The 16,653-nt window shown below is 48.9% G+C and overlaps 4 protein-coding genes across 5 annotated transcripts; 1 reads left to right on the top strand and 3 right to left on the bottom strand.

Moving 5' to 3' along the window:
- The first annotated feature begins 50 nt into the window (after positions 1-50).
- LOC136184722 (putative leucine-rich repeat-containing protein DDB_G0281931) lies at positions 51-4,343 on the top strand. Its single transcript, XM_065971672.1, has 2 exons — positions 51-975; positions 1,027-4,343. Exons 1-2 carry the CDS (start codon positions 842-844, stop codon positions 4,142-4,144), a joined length of 3,252 nt encoding a protein of 1,083 aa, XP_065827744.1. The 5' UTR covers positions 51-841; the 3' UTR covers positions 4,145-4,343.
- A 230-nt stretch (positions 4,344-4,573) lies between these two features.
- LOC136184292 (beta-galactosidase BoGH2A-like) lies at positions 4,574-7,675 on the bottom strand. The gene has a single exon (XM_065971163.1). The coding sequence runs from the start codon at positions 7,645-7,647 to the stop codon at positions 4,708-4,710; it is 2,940 nt and encodes a 979-aa protein (XP_065827235.1). The 5' UTR covers positions 7,648-7,675; the 3' UTR covers positions 4,574-4,707.
- A 318-nt stretch (positions 7,676-7,993) lies between these two features.
- On the bottom strand, positions 7,994-11,049 carry LOC136184293 (insulin-like growth factor 1 receptor). Of its 2 annotated transcripts, none has more exons than XM_065971165.1 (3): positions 10,297-11,049; positions 9,892-10,173; positions 7,994-9,789 (listed from the first exon to the last, which is right to left on the bottom strand). In XM_065971165.1, exons 1-3 carry the CDS (start codon positions 10,325-10,327, stop codon positions 8,342-8,344), a joined length of 1,761 nt encoding a protein of 586 aa, XP_065827237.1. In that variant the 5' UTR covers positions 10,328-11,049; the 3' UTR covers positions 7,994-8,341. The 2 variants fall into 2 exon arrangements, with proteins under 2 accessions (XP_065827237.1, XP_065827236.1); XM_065971164.1 differs by having other exon boundaries at positions 7,999-9,837.
- Positions 11,050-11,806: 757 nt separating this feature from the next.
- LOC136184290 (uncharacterized) lies at positions 11,807-15,366 on the bottom strand. Its single transcript, XM_065971162.1, has 8 exons — positions 15,090-15,366; positions 14,802-15,021; positions 14,443-14,738; positions 14,231-14,383; positions 13,836-14,173; positions 12,711-13,781; positions 12,397-12,655; positions 11,807-12,329 (listed from the first exon to the last, which is right to left on the bottom strand). Exons 1-8 carry the CDS (start codon positions 15,276-15,278, stop codon positions 11,913-11,915), a joined length of 2,943 nt encoding a protein of 980 aa, XP_065827234.1. The 5' UTR covers positions 15,279-15,366; the 3' UTR covers positions 11,807-11,912.
- Between the last annotated feature and the right edge of the window lie 1,287 nt (positions 15,367-16,653).

Genomic DNA, 16,653 nt, shown 5'->3' on the forward strand with positions numbered 1-16,653 from the left:
GGAACTTTTTGATCACATGTCACAAAGCGTCTTCTGTCTTCGAGCTTCCAAGTCGACGAAGAGCAGCGCTAGCGCTTTGTAGGATGAATGTGAGGGAGCTCGGTGGGCCACTCGAGCTCGGACAAGCGCTTGGCTTCGCTTCGAAGCGGGATGAGGTGTCATCGACGTCGAAATCATGACCTTGCATTGCCTCTCCGGGCCGTCGAAGATCGTTCGACGACAAAAGAACTCGCGCACAGGGTCCTCGCAGATCCGTTGGAGCTCATTCGAAATTTATCTGTCGACGACTTCACTTTCGTTCTACAAGCCGCGGTTTCAAGCCGGCGATTGAACCTCTCTTTAGCGGGCTGTATTGCCTGGGACGGAATTTGCGACTACGTACACCATGCACGTCTGCGCCCAGTGAGGGCGAAATATCTCTTGGGGTCTTCGACAAGCGGCGAAATCAAGAAAGTCTTAATTACTGTAGTCTGCGCGACACGACAGGATTCGGTCGTCGCAGACGAGTCGCAGGATCGTTTCTCTAGGCTCGGCGCGAGAGAAACGCACAGACTAACATCAATGAAGTCTCTTGATAAGTAGGATGTATGACAATAAGTTTAGGAAACCGAAATTCGAAATTGAAAGCGACGAAATAGAAGCTATATCTCTGAGGCAATCTTTGCCACATGAGCACTTTGCTTTCGGTTCTGATGAAGCCGTGGCCAGTGGCTCAGATATCTTTAGGAGACTCTGTTGGTGGTGGTCTAATTTAATTATTTTCGTTTCGATGATTCGCCACTTCACTGCCTGTTCTTCGTTTCTTCATCAGTCTAAAGTTTGCGACCTCTGAGACATTGATATGTTTAAATTCTTTTACTTTGTCGTTTATGTCACGGTGGCTTCCAGTCGAATTTGTCCAACCGACTACCATTACCGCGGCTTCCAAGGCGATCACTGCATAGCGTTTGAAGAAGAATCGTCTGCCACGAGAAAGTATTGTCTGCCTAATCGGTAGAGTTCCCTTTTGACGTTTCTCTTCGTTAGGGAGAGAAAAATTCTCAACGAATTTTTCATAGCCATGAGAGGAAAGCGTTGGAGTAGCAAAACAAAACGAAACTGGAACTCGTCGGCACCCCTTTGCCAGTGGGAAGGAGTCTACTTGAACGTCGAGCATCGCGTCGTCGCTCTCACTCTCAAATTTGCTAACGTTATCGGCAATCTGCCGATCCTCTTATGGGAATTGGAGCGTCTAATGTACGTCAATCTGCGAAGCAACCCCATCTATGGATACCTTCCAGACATCCTCCCGGCAAAGAGACTTTCACTAAGACAACTAGATCTCTCGTGGACGAAGATAAGGGGGCCCATTCCGTGGAAAACTCTTAGTCTATACGAAAATTTGACGGCGCTCCAACTCGGTCATAACTGGTTGAATGGGAGTATTGAAAGTGCCGTTGGTCTCTTGGAGTGCCTCGAAATTTTTACGATAGGTGAAAATCATATACGGGGTGAAATTCCGTCGGCTTTTCAAAGGCTGCGACACATCACGGCGCTCGATTTCAGCTTTCTTCAACTCAAAGGTCATATCAGTCAGTTGTTTAATTTGACGCGATTGAGATACGCTTTTCTGGCGGGCAATTCTATTTCCGGTTTGTTTCCTTCCGACTTTCACTTTCGATTTCCCGAACTGATTCGACTGCAGCTGAATAACAACAGCATCAGCGGGTCGATACCGTCTGATATCGCCATGCCGCAGAATTTGACGGTTCTCGATTTGGCGCGAAATCGAATCGAAGGCGAGGTTCCTCGTTCGTTTTTGAATGTTTCCAGTTTGTATTTTCTCGACCTCTCGCGCAACAATCTGACTGGTTTTGCTCCAAATGCGCAATCGGCCAATTCGCCGAGTTTGCAATATATCGATTTCAGTTTCAATCCGTTCAAGCATCTCACGACGAAGCGACTGTCCGAACTCTTCATACGGACCGAACGTTCCGGTTCGCCCATTCTTACGTTCGATTTCACGTCGACGAATTTGGAGGGACCCCTTGTTCATCTGCTTTGGAATAAAGACCTCAACGTAGTCGCCTTTCGACTTGCTAACAATAGACTATCCAGTTACTTTCTCAAGCCTCGTTACGAGCAATATTACGTCCAAGTCGTCAATGTTTCAAATAATCGTTTAAAAGGTGCCATACCGGAGGAAATCAACCTTCTTCAATCAATCAAAGTGCTCGACGTGAGGGGCAATCGGATGAAATCGAGTCTGCCGCCTCGTCTACCGCAAATTGCCGAACCCATGTACGAAGTGATGACGCTCACAGGCGCGAACGCGACCTATAAGTGTCCTGAAGTTCGACTCGTTCCCACGAACGGTCGCTTATACGTTGATAGCGATTACTACAAAAACGTCTTATGCCAATGCGTTCCGGGTCATTACGGCTTTGACGGCGCTTGCCGTCGTTGCTTCCGTCTCGCCTTCTGTCCCGGTAATGCTTTCGCGAGTCCCATGATAATGGATCGAAACACGTTCCCGGTTCCCAATCCGGACAACGTCACGCATCTTATCCACTGCGACTCGGTCTACGCGAACACGTATCCGTGTAACAGGCGAGGACAGTGCACGTGTCGTCTCAACGACGACCGCGCGACGACGTCTTGCAATCGCAGCTGTCTATGCGACGACAACGCGATTGGTCAACTCTGCTCCCAATGTCGCCAGGGTTACTATCGCAACGGCTATAAATGTTACCCGTGTCCGACGCTGTCGCAGAAGCAGAGCATTGCTTTGTGTTTCGTGGCCGTTTTAGCTTTGGGATTGTTTCTCCTCATTTGGTTTAACTTTTTACGTCAGTTTCGTCGTTTCAAAACGAGGTGTTTCAAAATTTTTCTTCTCGTTGGCGTCGTATGTTTCTCTGTCGTCGTCGTCTGTTTCGGATTTTTTCGCATCGTGCCTGCTTGGATGACGGAAGTCTATTGCTTCCTATTACTTCTCGCTTCCTTTTCTCGACTCAATGTTCTCAAGTCCTTTGTGCTCACTCTCGTCATGTACGTTCAGATACTCGACTCGCTCAGTGTCACCGCTCAGCAGATCGACTGTCCCTACTGCTCGTTTTCGGCAACGCTAAAGGCTATTCACGTTTACAAGGCAACCAAGTGGTTTCAGAACGTTGCAAATTTTAATTTTTATGGATTTGCCTGCATATTTCCGGGTCTCTTTACTCCCATCGGACGACTTGCTTTTCTCGCAATTCTGCCACTCGCCGGAAGCGCTGTCGGTTTTCTTCTACGACTTCTTAATCACGCGACAACTCTGAGAAAGAAAACTAAACAAAGAAGAAGAACCTCCATAGTTAAAGCTAATAAATTGAAAGAAAAGCGCTATCTTTCGAGCAAAGTGAAGAGGTCGTCTAAACAACTGCTGCTTTTGCTGCTGAACATTTTTTACTTTCCTATAGCAAATCAAGTCATCAAGATTTTGCTTCCTTGCCATCACGTACCCAATTCCAACATCAGCTTCATGAAAGCGTATCCGTGGATAGGCTGCTCCACGTCCCAGTACAAAACCGTCTTTGCTTTTGCTGTAGTCGTCACAGCAACGTATATCACCTTCACGCCGATAGTTTTTTTCTGTCTCGCAGCTCGCCGAATCGACGTGGCGCGAAGGAATCGTCGGTTCCTAAAGAAATCGTCCATCGACACGCTCTACAGCGGTTACAAGAAACCTTATCAGAAGTTTATGACGTCGCTGCTCATGATCCGTCGTCTCGCCGTCGCGGTCGTGGTCGCAGCTTTTCCTTATAACCATCACGACGTTCAGGCAATCCCCTTTAATGTGATTGTGCTTGGTTTTGCTTTCTTTATCGCAAAAGTGCAGCCGTTTCGAAGTACGACTCCTTGGAATTTAGAAAGTTGGGTTGACGTCGCCGCATCGTTTGCTATTGTAATTACGTACAATTGCATGACAAACAGCAGAAGGGGATCGATTTTGTCAGAAAGTCTTGTTCTCGCTGTCAATGTTGGGTTAGTCATCTTCATCGTTGTTTCCTCTGTCGTTCACTTGCGACTGGCTTTTCATTCGAGACACCGACGTGCGACTCAAAAATTGAAAATACGGCACGGAGGTCAATACCGACACAGTGATGAGCTGATTTGCAAATTTTAAACAATGCACTACGTCGTGTCTGCTTACTTCAAGTGTGGTTTTTGGCATAGTGATACCCCGATACCTTATGGAAAGAATTTTGTCGTCACAGTAGCGGTATATCCAGGCTATAGTAATTGTCATACATGCCACTGGCACCTTCTCCCAATAATAACTCTATTGTTATATGGTCTGGTTCCCGTATGTCCGGGTAGGGTAAGCCGCTTTTCAAGAAAAATCAAGGAAAAACCGTTTACCCTACCCGGATATACGGGCTACAATAGCAGGATATCCCGCCATAGTGTAGTCTCTCTCTAATATCTATGGTGTAGTCATAGATAGAAACCAACCCGGAAGTATCAGAAATTTTAAATCTTAGCGCGCTTTTCTCCTAGTTAATAAAAAAATATTAAGAGCAAAACGCTGGCAGCTATCTATGGTCATAGAGTGTTGTAGTAAACCACCCATTTATATAGTGAACAACTAGAAAGAGCATCAGAAATAAGAAAAAAAGCGTACACCATCCAAAAAGCAAAAAAGCAAAAAAAAACAGCAAAGTTGAAACGGAGATTACCCAGCGGTTCTTAGCTCTCGGTCATCCACTCCTGAGCAACAGCCAGAACTCCGTGCCGGCGGAGATCAGCCGTCACGGGAATTGCAACCTGCGCAGAAAAGACTCCATAAACTGCTTCGACGACAATCTCATCGGCAGCCGGCACCCTTTCCTCATCGTCAGGATGAATAACGCGAATCGAACGCGGCCCGTCGTCATCGATTTCAAGCAGGCGACGTCGATGCTCAGGCGGCGACGCGCGATCTTCGACGACTTGAATGATAGCGCGAGCCAATCCGTGATAGGCATCTCGATAGGAGACTTTATTCGGCTGCGAACACGACGGATTCCCATTTCCCACGCCGATGATTATGCCGGGGCCGGACAGCACTGTAAACATCACCCTATCTGAAGCCGATGGAACGACCTGGTCATTTGCATCGAGGACGGTAGCTCTCACCAATCCGGCGTCTTGTCCGTCGAGAACCAACGCAGTTCCCGTTCCCGTCTCGTTACTTGGCACATCGACACTGATAATCACTTTCGCCGGGGGACCCGATGTGAACACCGTGTCACTGTGGCTCGTACCCTTTGCATAGGCCGTGATACTTCCCGGCGAAAACGCCACGTCGTTCCACTCGGCCCAGCCGAGTTTTTCGACGCTTTTCACTCCAACGCTTTTATCGTTGACGAAAAGTTCGACGGACGGAGCATTCGTATACACTTGAATCGTACGATTTTTGTTCTCCTCGCCGTCCATTGGTTCCCAATGCTGAACGATGTAAACAACGGGGCCGCCGCTGTCGTCAGAAGAAGACGACATCGTTCTTTCTGGATTGATTAGCGGTGGAGGATGAAAGGGCACGTCTTCTCGCTTCGAAGCCATGGCATCGTCGAGCCACCAGGCGCGATACCAGAAGGCGGACGGCTTCGCAAACCCAGCCAAATCGAAAGATCCAAATGACGACGAGACCATGGGCCAATCGTACGGCGTCGGCTCGCCGTAATAGTCAAAGAGCGTCCACACCATCGTGCCAGAAACGTATTTTCTCGAAAGAGCGTACAACGTTTGTTCCTGGTTGCAATCGGCGTTGAAACTACCAAAAACCTTCGCCGACGCATTGCCGACGTCTTCGCCACGTTGCGACCGGCACGAACAGCACTCCGATCCGATAAGCGGCTTCGAGGGAAACATCTCGTGAAACGAGTCGTACTTATCCCCGTTCTGATGTGACAGTCCCTGCACGCGAATAACTTTCGACAGCGGTAAACCCGTCGTCGTCAAATTCACATTCATATTCGCCGTGACCAGACGAAAGGGATCCTCCTCCTCGGCGATTGCTTTATAGGCGGCACCGACTTCGCCGATACTTGAACCCGGTTCGAGACAGCTGCGTTCGTTGCAGAACGACCACAGTTGGACGCTCGGATGATTGCGATCTCGTCGCACCATCGATCGCATGTCGGCCATCAGCGCCGTATTGTTCGCCATGTCGCGCGTTTCGTCCCACACGAGAACGCCGAGTCGATCGAGAATGTCGAGAAGTTCGGGCGCCGGCGGATTGTGCGACATTCGCCACGAATTGCCGCCGACGGCGCGCATCATTTGAGCGCGAAAGAGATTGACGCGTTCGGGAACGGCAACGCCGACGCCGGTAAAGTCGTTATGATTGCAAAAGCCGCGCCACGTGAACGCCTTTTTGTTGATATAGAAACCGGTGTTGGAATCAAAGCGACTCGATACGGCGCCCGTCGAAACGTTGACGGCGTCGAGAACGTCGGAAGTTCCAGAAGCCAAAACGGAGACTTCGACGTGATACAAATAGGGTCGAGAGGGGCTCCAAAGTTCAACCTCTTCCAGAGAAATATTCCTCGTGACAATTTTTCGCGTTTCTCCGCGTGCGAGAGAAAATGTCTCCGAGTCTTTCGAAGCGATGGCGTTTCCGTCTGCGTCGCTTAGGGAAAAACGAACCAGACGTTCGACGCTCTCTTTACCGTCGTTGACGACTTCAACGCGACCGTGAAACGTCGATTTCATCGCGTAGAGTCCAAAAGACGATTCCCTCTGATCTATCGTCGTTTCGTCAACGGAAATGTGACCGTAGACGCTATCCGGAACGACGTGAGTCGGATCGGCGGCAACCAAGTGAGTGTGCCGATAGATGCCGCCGCCTTCGTACCACCAGCCCGAACCGCCGGCGGCGTCCGCACGCAAGGCAATCACGTTGGAATCCGTCGGTTCGTACCCATAATAAACTCGTTCAGCATCGTCCAAACGCACTGCGAAGCTCGTATATCCCGACTCGTGATAATCGAGATAATCGCCGTTTAGATAGATGAGGCTCGATCGAAAGACGCCGTCGAAATAAATCCATATTGATTTTCCGTACCAGTCCTTGGGGAGATGAAAGTGCTTGCGATACCACGTCGTGTTTTGTTGCAAATAGCCGTTGTGCTCTGGGCCGTCGATTGAGTATGTGCCGCCAACGATGCCGTCGTGCGGAGCGTTGACGACTTCCCACTTCGAGTCGTCGTAGTCACGTGAAGCGCGATTGTTTTGTACGGGAGTGGGCGGGGCCGTTGGGAGAGGACGCTGTTCGCCGAGCCAGTCTTCGTCCGACGGCGCGCAGTCGTTCGATTGGCCTACGTGGCATCCACTTCTCCACGTGTTATTACTTGGTGTTGAAAACTCTCTGAAAATCCACGTCGAGCAGTTGAGCTGCGAGCAGCAGTTCGCTTGGCATTCTGCTTCGGTTGTTGCTGATACTGATCGTTGAAGATTGTAGCAGAAGTGGCCGTCGAGCGATTTGGGAAAGGGATCGGTTTTGGAGCACATAGGCGCGAAATCTTTGTCTCCTGAATAGGGATCGCCAAGATTAAAACGCCAGCCGTAGTCAAACAATATCTCTTCTCGAGTAAGCGCCGATTGAGGAAACATCGCCGCAAAAGCGACGAGAAACCAACGAAACATTCTGCCTCGCTAGCGCACTTCACTGCAGAAACGTAAACGTGACGTCACACCGACCGCGAGGTGTACACCTCTCAAATTTCGATCCTGGAGAAGTTTTCCACCGCTGATGACGAATGCTGTCATGGAACGAATTTTTTGATACCTTAGCTCTTGAATGAACTCCTCTAGCCATCACGTTTGGCAAAATATATCTTTAAAAATAAATTTTTATATCACGCTCCTATGGATAGAACGAGGGAGGCACCTAGGATTGCTAGCAGAGTTTAAGAAGTGCGACTAATGTAGTGTTATTACAACAGCATGGTGAAGTTCCTGGTGACCAACAGCTTTACAATCTGCACGAGTCAGTGTAATGATAATTACGGACCTTTACAAACCAGCGGCGCGCAAGTATGCAGGAAGTCATACAGCCGCAGATATCATACGTTAATCTTGCCAGTTGCCACTAAAACTATACTATTCACTATCTAAAACTAAAATTCCAACCACTTAGTCTAGGACAACAAGTCGACTCCAACGCTCCGTGTAGCAGCTACTGTACCGCCAAGCTAATGGCTATAAGTGGTATTTCTAATGCATGCCTATTGTATGATTTGTTTGAGCGCGTACTCTGAAAGGTTGTTGAGCCTACCGGTAAGTTGCTTACGACGGATTTTCGAATGCCTTTTCTTCAGTAGGATCCTTCTGTAACAGGTCAGGATGCCGGAATGCTGGTGTACAAAGGATCGTCGTGCAAATCCAAATCATCTGTGCTGACATCCGCGTAAACCGGATCCTGCGCCAGCAACTTCTTTTTCTTTGTCACCTTCTCGGGCTCTTTCTGCGGAATCTCCACGTACGTATTAGGCTTCTGACCACTCGGCACAGAACGAACATCGCCACCATTCATATCTAGGTAAGCGCCTTTCGATTGAGGCAACAGAGCCTCTTCTTCAAACATGGGATCCAATTTGGTGCCAGACGGAGTGGCGGGACTCATGGGCGTGTAATCCTCTTGAACGGGCGGTTGTGATTGGGGAGAAGTCATATTAAAATTTCTCGGTGACGCGTTGCTCGGTTCGGCGGCGACTTTCTTACGAGACACGTATTTTTGATCCAACGAGAGGTCGTAAGCTCCTTCGCTGTCGTCGTCGCACAAATCTTTCATATCTTGCAAAGCGCTGGCCACGTCGCCCGACGTTATTCTTTCCGATGGATTCCTCTCCCAGCAGCGGAGCATAAGCTGGAACACGGGCCGGGGACAGAGAGGCGGGCACTCCAAAGTCAAGTTACCCTGAAGAATGCCGCCGATCACTTGCTCGTTGTCTCGACCGAAATACGGCTGATAGCCAAACGTGAAGATCTCCCACAAAAGAACGCCCAGAGACCAGATGTCGGATTCGACCGTGTATTTCCCATCGGTAATTGCTTCCGGTGCCATCCATCGAATCGGCAGCGCACCGCCACTGCGACGATAATACTCTTGCTGGTACACGTCTCTCGCCATTCCGAAGTCGGAGATCTTGACCGACAATTGAGTGTCGTTTTCGCCCACGAGACAGTTTCGCGCGGCGATGTCGCGATGAACGAACTTGCGCGACGCGAGATAGGCGACGCCGGATGCCGCCTGAGCGGCGACGTCAACCAGTTGCGCGATGGAGAGAAGAAGAGGACGAGGATTTATCTCGTTGGGACGAGCTTTTCGAATATAGTCCTTCAAATCGCCGTGTTTCATCAGTTCCGTGATGAGATAGAGAGGTTCGTCGTGCGTGCAGATTCCCAGAAGACGAACGATGTTTGGATGATCAAAATCCATCATGATTTCCATCTCCTTTCGAAAATCTTCGGCCGTTTCCAGCGACGATCCTCGCTTCATTGTTTTTACAGCAACTCGCGTTTTTTCTTCGCCTTTGACAATTCTCGCAGCCCAGGCGGAATAGACTTTTCCGAATTGACCTTCGCCCAGTTCGTCTTCCATTTTGAGACAATCCCTGCTGAATTGGAAATCGTCGTACGATGGCCACGTCATGAGCCAGTGGGCGTCGTCGTACAAGCTTCGGCGTTGGTTCTGCAACACCTGTAGTTGAATAACTTCCAATTTTGCCTGACGTCTCCTTCGCACGCAGACTACAACAATCACGAGTACGATGAGTAGCAGCACGGCTACAGAGACAGATATAGAAATGACTATTGTCATAATGCCGTCACCCTCTAAATGATGACAAATGACAGCGAGAAAAAACAGTGTCGTTGTACACGTTTTACCTTTGTCTTGTTGTCCAGGCGTAGCAATCGGCGTCAGAATTAGGAACTGGCAAGGATTGCTGCTCGGACCGACGTTCGTTTGGCCGCAATCGGCGACAGTTTTAGCTTCAATAGAAGTTGAAGTTGGAGTGGGCGCTTCTTCACTGACAGAACCCAAGTCTTCTGAAGTTGCAATTGGAGTCAGCATTTCTCCAATACCAGAACCCCAAGTTTCTCCATTTTCAGAACCGGAAGCGGTTGACCAAAGCAACAAGACCACTAGAACGACGCGCAGTGTGTATCCTGTGAAAAGAAAGCCGCTTCTGCGCGTGTCCAACTAGAGCGTTCTACCTAATGGGCTTCGTAAATTCCGCGTTTCTCGCCACCAGTACGAGCTCGAAATTAGAGACCTTCGCGTGTTCTCACCTTCGATGATAACTTTGATCTGCTTCTCCATGGCTTGATTCGCACAACGTACAGTACACTGTACAGCTGACTGTACAGTACAACGCGCGTCACGCACGCTAGTTAAACTCGCCTAGCTCTCTCAGTTCCCAATCAGTCGAGACCAGCGCGGGGGGCTCGCAAAAATGTGCAGGAGATCCCACGCACGTACGCGCGGTTCAGAGGGGCGGTAAGGATATGACCAGCAAACGTCGCTGCTCTAAACAAACAGAGCCCCAACAACGCTGTTATAAAAACACAGGCGTGCCCGCATGTAAGCGAAAGAAGAGCTCGAATTGCCTTCTCGGAAGGCTGCTCTTCACACTTGATAGGCCCACAGCAAGAGAGTAACCATGGGTTCCCCGACGATACACCGAATCAGACAGTCACGAATCAGACAGTCTGTCACGCCTTTCATTTCTGGGCGCTTCCGCTGTCACAACGTCGATGTTCTCCCACGGCCATCACATCGCCGTCCAGCCGTCGAGGCACAGCAATATCATAAACGGCACGTCGTATGTGCAGCGACGCGTTATGACTGTACAAAAGAAAACTCGTCTCAAGCTGGCCCGGGTCGCTTGGAGGGCAAGAAGACTGAAGCGGACCCTGCAGAAGGAAGAAATCGCCCGTTCAGACACGGTAGACGTGATTCGTCCCAACAAAGTGCACTCGACTCTGTTTCCTTTAGCTTGACGCCACCATCATAGAAATTCTTCGTTGCGACAAGACACGCGTGGAGTTGACTCTCAGAGCCAAAGATTGGCGTCAAGGACGTTAGAATACTTTTTGAATGATGAAGCAAATTTGAAATCGCCGCCGAACACGGAAGTCATACTCGATCCGGTCGCCAGTGAGCCTCGGCTTCGAGACATGCAACCCTCTCGAAAACAGGTCGTGTGGAAACATTTGGCAATAGTCTAGATAATCTGGCGGGCAAATTCGCTAGGATATAATCGCTGTGTCGTTGGAGAGCATGCGATCGAGCAACGGGCATCGGTCGAGCGATCGACGGCGATGACGCCCGGCCGCTTTGTGATATCGATGACGAACGATCATATCGGCGACAGCTCTCAAAGAGTTGGCGTGCGAGTGGCGGGAAGAAACCGTCGCTGCGGTTGGGTTGCGCGCGTACGTGTGCCTACAAAACGATCGTCTATAGGCCCTCGGCGATTCATTCTCGGCGCTGAGTCGCCGCGAGCTTTTCGTCGCCGTTGTTGACGCCGTCGAGAAGAACGCGCGCGGCGTCACGGCGCTACGATGCAGCGAGACGAAAAAGGAGCACACCATTCGGTTGAAATGGGGATACTCGCCGCCGCAACGCGAGTCGAACGTCGTCTTGGAAGTGCAATAGGTTGTTGCCATCGATGATCAGCTCCTTCTGCGTCAGTTCAGCGCGACTCCACGCGTTGTCCGGGCAGAGAGGTAGACCACTTGCACGGGACCTTCACAATGGAATGTCTCCTGTGAGCGAGCGTGCCTTTGGTAAATTCCCCGTAAATGCCTGCGCGGTCCCAATAACGCAAACTCTGTGCAAATACAACATACGGTACAAGCAGACAATTCATCTAATAGATAGTCTTCTGAACAGCAAATAGAAATTACATATCAAACTTTTCAACGACAGTGTAAGCTTTCTTGGCTGTAGGCCGACTTGCTGATCGAGATACCCAACACCTTTCCATTAATCTTTGCCATCTGTCTGCAACATCTTGATCCATTTCCTCTGGAGGAGGAAAGCCTTGAGGACGAAGGTCTTCGTTCATAACTTTCAAAGCAAACTCAACAGGAGATAGAGGTAGGGTAAAGGTGTCGTCGTCTCTGTAAGCTCTTTTGCCGTGCCACAGCTCCCACATAATAATACCAACACTAAAGATATCGGCAGCCGGACCGTACGCAGCGCACACTGCCACTTCAGGAGCCATGTAGAAGAGACTGCCACAGAAGGTGCCAGTGATTTCTTCTATGTTTTTCGTCAGCCCAAGATCAGCTATTCTAACAGCCTTGTTACTAGTGAGCTAAGCAAGAAATAGAGCAAATATAGCAAATGCGTACCAGCCTTTTTTGATTAATTAAGTGAAATACCAGTATGTTCTCAGGTTTGACGTCTCGGTGTACCAGCTCCTTTCCGTGAAGAAAAGTTAGACCAAGAAGGATTTCACAAAGAATTTGTTTTGCTCTTCCGAATCCCTTCGAATTTCGTGCTGGAGCGCTGCCCTGGATTTCATCTGCCAAGGTGCCACCGTCACACCACTCAAAAGCGAGACCGAGTTTCAGAGGATTCTGTTCCATCTGGACTAGACCGAAAAATTTGACAACATGATTGTTTTTGCCCGTGAGGTTCCTAGAAACAAACCTGAAATAGTACGATGATATGGATGGGGGGATTCTGTACCAACCTAACGGCGGCAAACTCTCGAAGGAAAATCTGTGCATTGTTCTTGGCGATTACACGTTTAAAAACTTTTAAAGCAAGGTTCTCGGAGTCTTTTCCCTTAAGCTTGACTTTGTGCACTATTCCAAAAGATCCGCCGCCAGCAGTAGTGGGAGGATCAGGCCAGACGAAGTCGTCGCGAGTATAATTATGAATGCCGAGATGGAGCACGTACAGAGATGCCTGACCGATCGGTTCTTGACACTTCTTCAGCAGCTGCTCGTACTTTTTTTCATAGTCTTTAATTTGACGATCTCGCGCCGCGGCCAAATCTTTCTCGGTCGCTTTGAGCAGTTCTTCGAAGTTTGTGTACACAATTCTCGCCGTAGGACTGGTTGCTATAACAGCGTTTCTCACGTAGTCTCTAAGTTGATGTGGCGGTTCAGAGCAGATCTCTTTCAGTGTTGCCTCGTAAGCGTTCTTGAAGGATTGACGAAACATCGATTTCTTGACGTACTTTACAGCCATATAGCCTATCATGACAGGTAAAAGTAGAGGCAAAGCAAGAACTATTCCAACATATTTTGCAACTTTCTTGAGGTTATTTTCAGGGTTTTGAACGGAGGGAGCAATGGCATCGTCTTCGGTGGGGGACAACGATGGCATTACTGTTACAATTTCAGAACGAAACTCAATAAGACGCTGAACTTCTTCTTCAACCTCTGGGCCAAGATCGGTGCCAGCAAGACAGCTGACCTTTTGCACTCCGCGAAAGTTACAGATCGCTCTGCTTAGGCGACTGTTAACTAGGCCAGCTATCTCGCTTTCGTCGGCGGAACTCTCCACATTTGTCGCGCTCTTGATGCTGTCCGCCGACTGCAAATGCTTGACGAGATCTTTCGTGAGAGTGTCAATTCTTTCGTCAAAGCGATGTCGCAAATCTGCCATGCTACCGGACTCAAACGACTCGTTGAACTCTCGAAGACGCTTAGCGTTTTCATCCTGGCGCAGCTTCTTTTGATCTTCCGGGAGCTTCATCTCACGGAAAGTACCTTGAATAGTACGCTCGATTTCATCCAGCAAATCAATAGGTTTCCTGACACACAAAAGTAAACAACCACGTAAAGACCGATTAGCCTACTGCATTTACTTCAAAGCCTTCAGGATCATGTTCTTCATTCCCCGCGGTAAGACCTTTGAGATTCCGTCGCACAGATTTCGCATGTCATCCGTCATTGCTGCCAATTCTTGGACTTGCTCGGCTAATTTGGAATTCATTGTAATCACTTGATGACGCTTGAACCCTTGCCATCTACATTGGAGTTGCTCGTAAAGCTCCTCGAGGTACTCTCTCGCGGCAACTTCTTTTGCTTCTTTGCCTTGGTACTGGTCAAGAAATCGATCCCACTTGTTTACAACAAACAATGCGGAATCGGCGGGCGGAGGAGAGTTCGTTCCTTGAGCTACTGCTGCCAAAAGACCACCAATCTGCAAAAAATGTGAATTTTGGTTTCATACCATACATGCAAAGATGATCTTCTTTACCTGACCCCCAACTTCAGCAGCGCACGTTGCATCGATGACGTATATAAATCCACAGGCCGTATTCCTCTGGCACACTTTGGTTACGTCTTGCGCTCTAGACGAAGAAAAGTCGTCGCTCTCGTCCACTCCAGGACTATCAACCACGGTTAAGGTCTGCAATAACAGGAAATAATTCCAAAGCTGATGTCAGTGCCTTTATGAATTTTTAAAACCTCAAAGAACTTGAAAGGCAAAAAAACTTCCGCTTTTAAGACTTTTCGCTTTTCTTGCTTTTCTCTTTGAGTCACCAACGCCGCAAACCGCTCTCTATCACTCTTCTTTTCTAGATCAAGCGTTTCAACACCATCATCTGTCTCTTCAGCTCGTATCTCAAAGTGCAGCACGGCTTCTTTATTTTGCCCGTATTTGATTTCACACAACGAAGACGTTGTGGCGTTGTGGCTCGTTGGAAGCAGAGGTGACCCCATCATTGCGTTTATTAGGGTACTTTTACCAGACGAAGTGGTCCCTAAAAGGACTCTCATATAGTTCGTTCTAATTGCATATGTTATTGTACCAGCTACAGACGGACCTGAAACTAGAAACATAGGCTTCCCTCTCGTACAAGAGTTCTTAGTCGCTTCAAAATCATCGTCGCTCATCCAAGCTGCCCTTTTTGTAATGAGGAGCTTCTCTAGAAGCGGCAAAATATCGCCGTCGGTGACAAAAACTCTGATATTGTCGATAAGACGCTCAAACTCGGCTTTTTTCTCGTTGAACACCCGAACTGACTGCTCAGCGACAGTTAGAACCTAATGTACGCCCCATGCAAATGTAAATTAACGATCGTTCGTCTCGTTTTTTTGTGCTCGCTGCTTACCGGTCTACTGTTTCCTCTCACGCCTTTGCTTTTGAGATCCTGTAGAAGGCTCTCTTTCAACTGTAAGACGTTCTCCGCTTCTTTGCAATCGACGCCTAATTGTGTGCACAAGCGTATCCCCTCAGGAAGGGACGAAAGGTTCGCCACTTCTTCAACGGATGGCAGAGAAGGCGCTTGAGACTTATTCATGGCTTTCTCGGGGCAGCGGGCGTGACAGATGCTACCAAGCAAGCGTGATCAAACGCGTGACGTCGCGTGAAAGCTACCAGATATGCAGATAGGCCTAATAGACGACATTTTAGACATCCGGGCGAATGACGACCCGGATTGACAAGCCCAATTCGGCGAGAAAAGGCTTTTCAGCAGTTGTACCTACACTAAAACGTCACCGTATCCTACTCGTTCCCGATTCCAAGAGTCGCAAGTACACAACATGCCTGTCATAGTCTGGAGGGCCTCGCTCGGGCGAAGGTCTAGCCAGACTAGCCTGTGCAAGGAGTCCTGCGGTGGTGCCATAGATATATATCGTGGCACCGTGGCAGCGGGCCTTGTCATAGAAAGTCTAACGATAAAAACTGAACTGTCTATGGTACAGTAAATACTTTGAAAGAAGCAGAATTCAGCGCGCTGATATGATAGTACAAACAAATATCATAGTAAACTAAAACTTCTACTTAGTTAATTAATTAACGTCATAAGGAAGCAAACTACCATTCAGGGTATTAAAAAGGGCAATTGCAATTATAACCATATCGTGACCTACTAAAAGAAACTGCTACTGGTAAGTCTCCTCTACTATCCATGGTACCACCAGCTCGAGCCGCCGGCGGCGTCTGCACGCAAGGCGATCACATTGGAATCCGTCGAGTCGTTCTCATAATAACCGTGAAAGAGCATCGTCCAAACGCACGACGAAGCTCATATATCCCGACTCGTGATAATCGAGATTAATCGCCCTTTAGATAGACGAGGCTCGATCAAAAAACGCCGTCGAAAATCAAATAAATCCATATTGATTTTCCCTTCCAGTCGTCGGGGAGATGAAAGTGCTTGCAATACCAAGTCGTGTTTTGTTGCAAATAGCCGTTGTGCTCTGGGCCGTCGATTGACTATTTGCTGCCAACAATGCCGTCGCGCGGAACGTTGACGTAGTCACGTGAAGCGCGATTGTTTTGTACGGGAGTGGGCGGGGCCGTTGGGAGAGGTCGGGAGGCGCGATGCGATCATTTCGAATGGGCGACAGCAGTAAAAATAAAGAAGACGCAGTTGTCGTGACGTGCACAGTGCATGATTCGTTTTAGTCCGTTTTCGGTTCGTTGCCCTTCTGTTTTTTGTTCGCCCGGCTAGCCAGTCATTGTCCGACGGCGCGCAGTCGTTCGATTGGCCTAAGTGGCATCCACTTCTCCACGTGCCATTTCTTGGTGAAAATCCACGTCGCGCAGTTGAGCTGCGAGCAGCAGTTCGCTTGGCATTCTGCTTTGGTTGTGCTCATTGAAGATTGTAGCAGAAGTGGCCGTGGATCGGTTTTGGAGCCCATATACTTACTAAGTAGGCTTCGCGATCT

The sequence above is a fragment of the Oscarella lobularis genome, chromosome 3 (genome assembly GCF_947507565.1).
Source record: "Oscarella lobularis chromosome 3, ooOscLobu1.1, whole genome shotgun sequence".
Lineage (NCBI taxonomy): Eukaryota > Metazoa > Porifera > Homoscleromorpha > Homosclerophorida > Oscarellidae > Oscarella > Oscarella lobularis.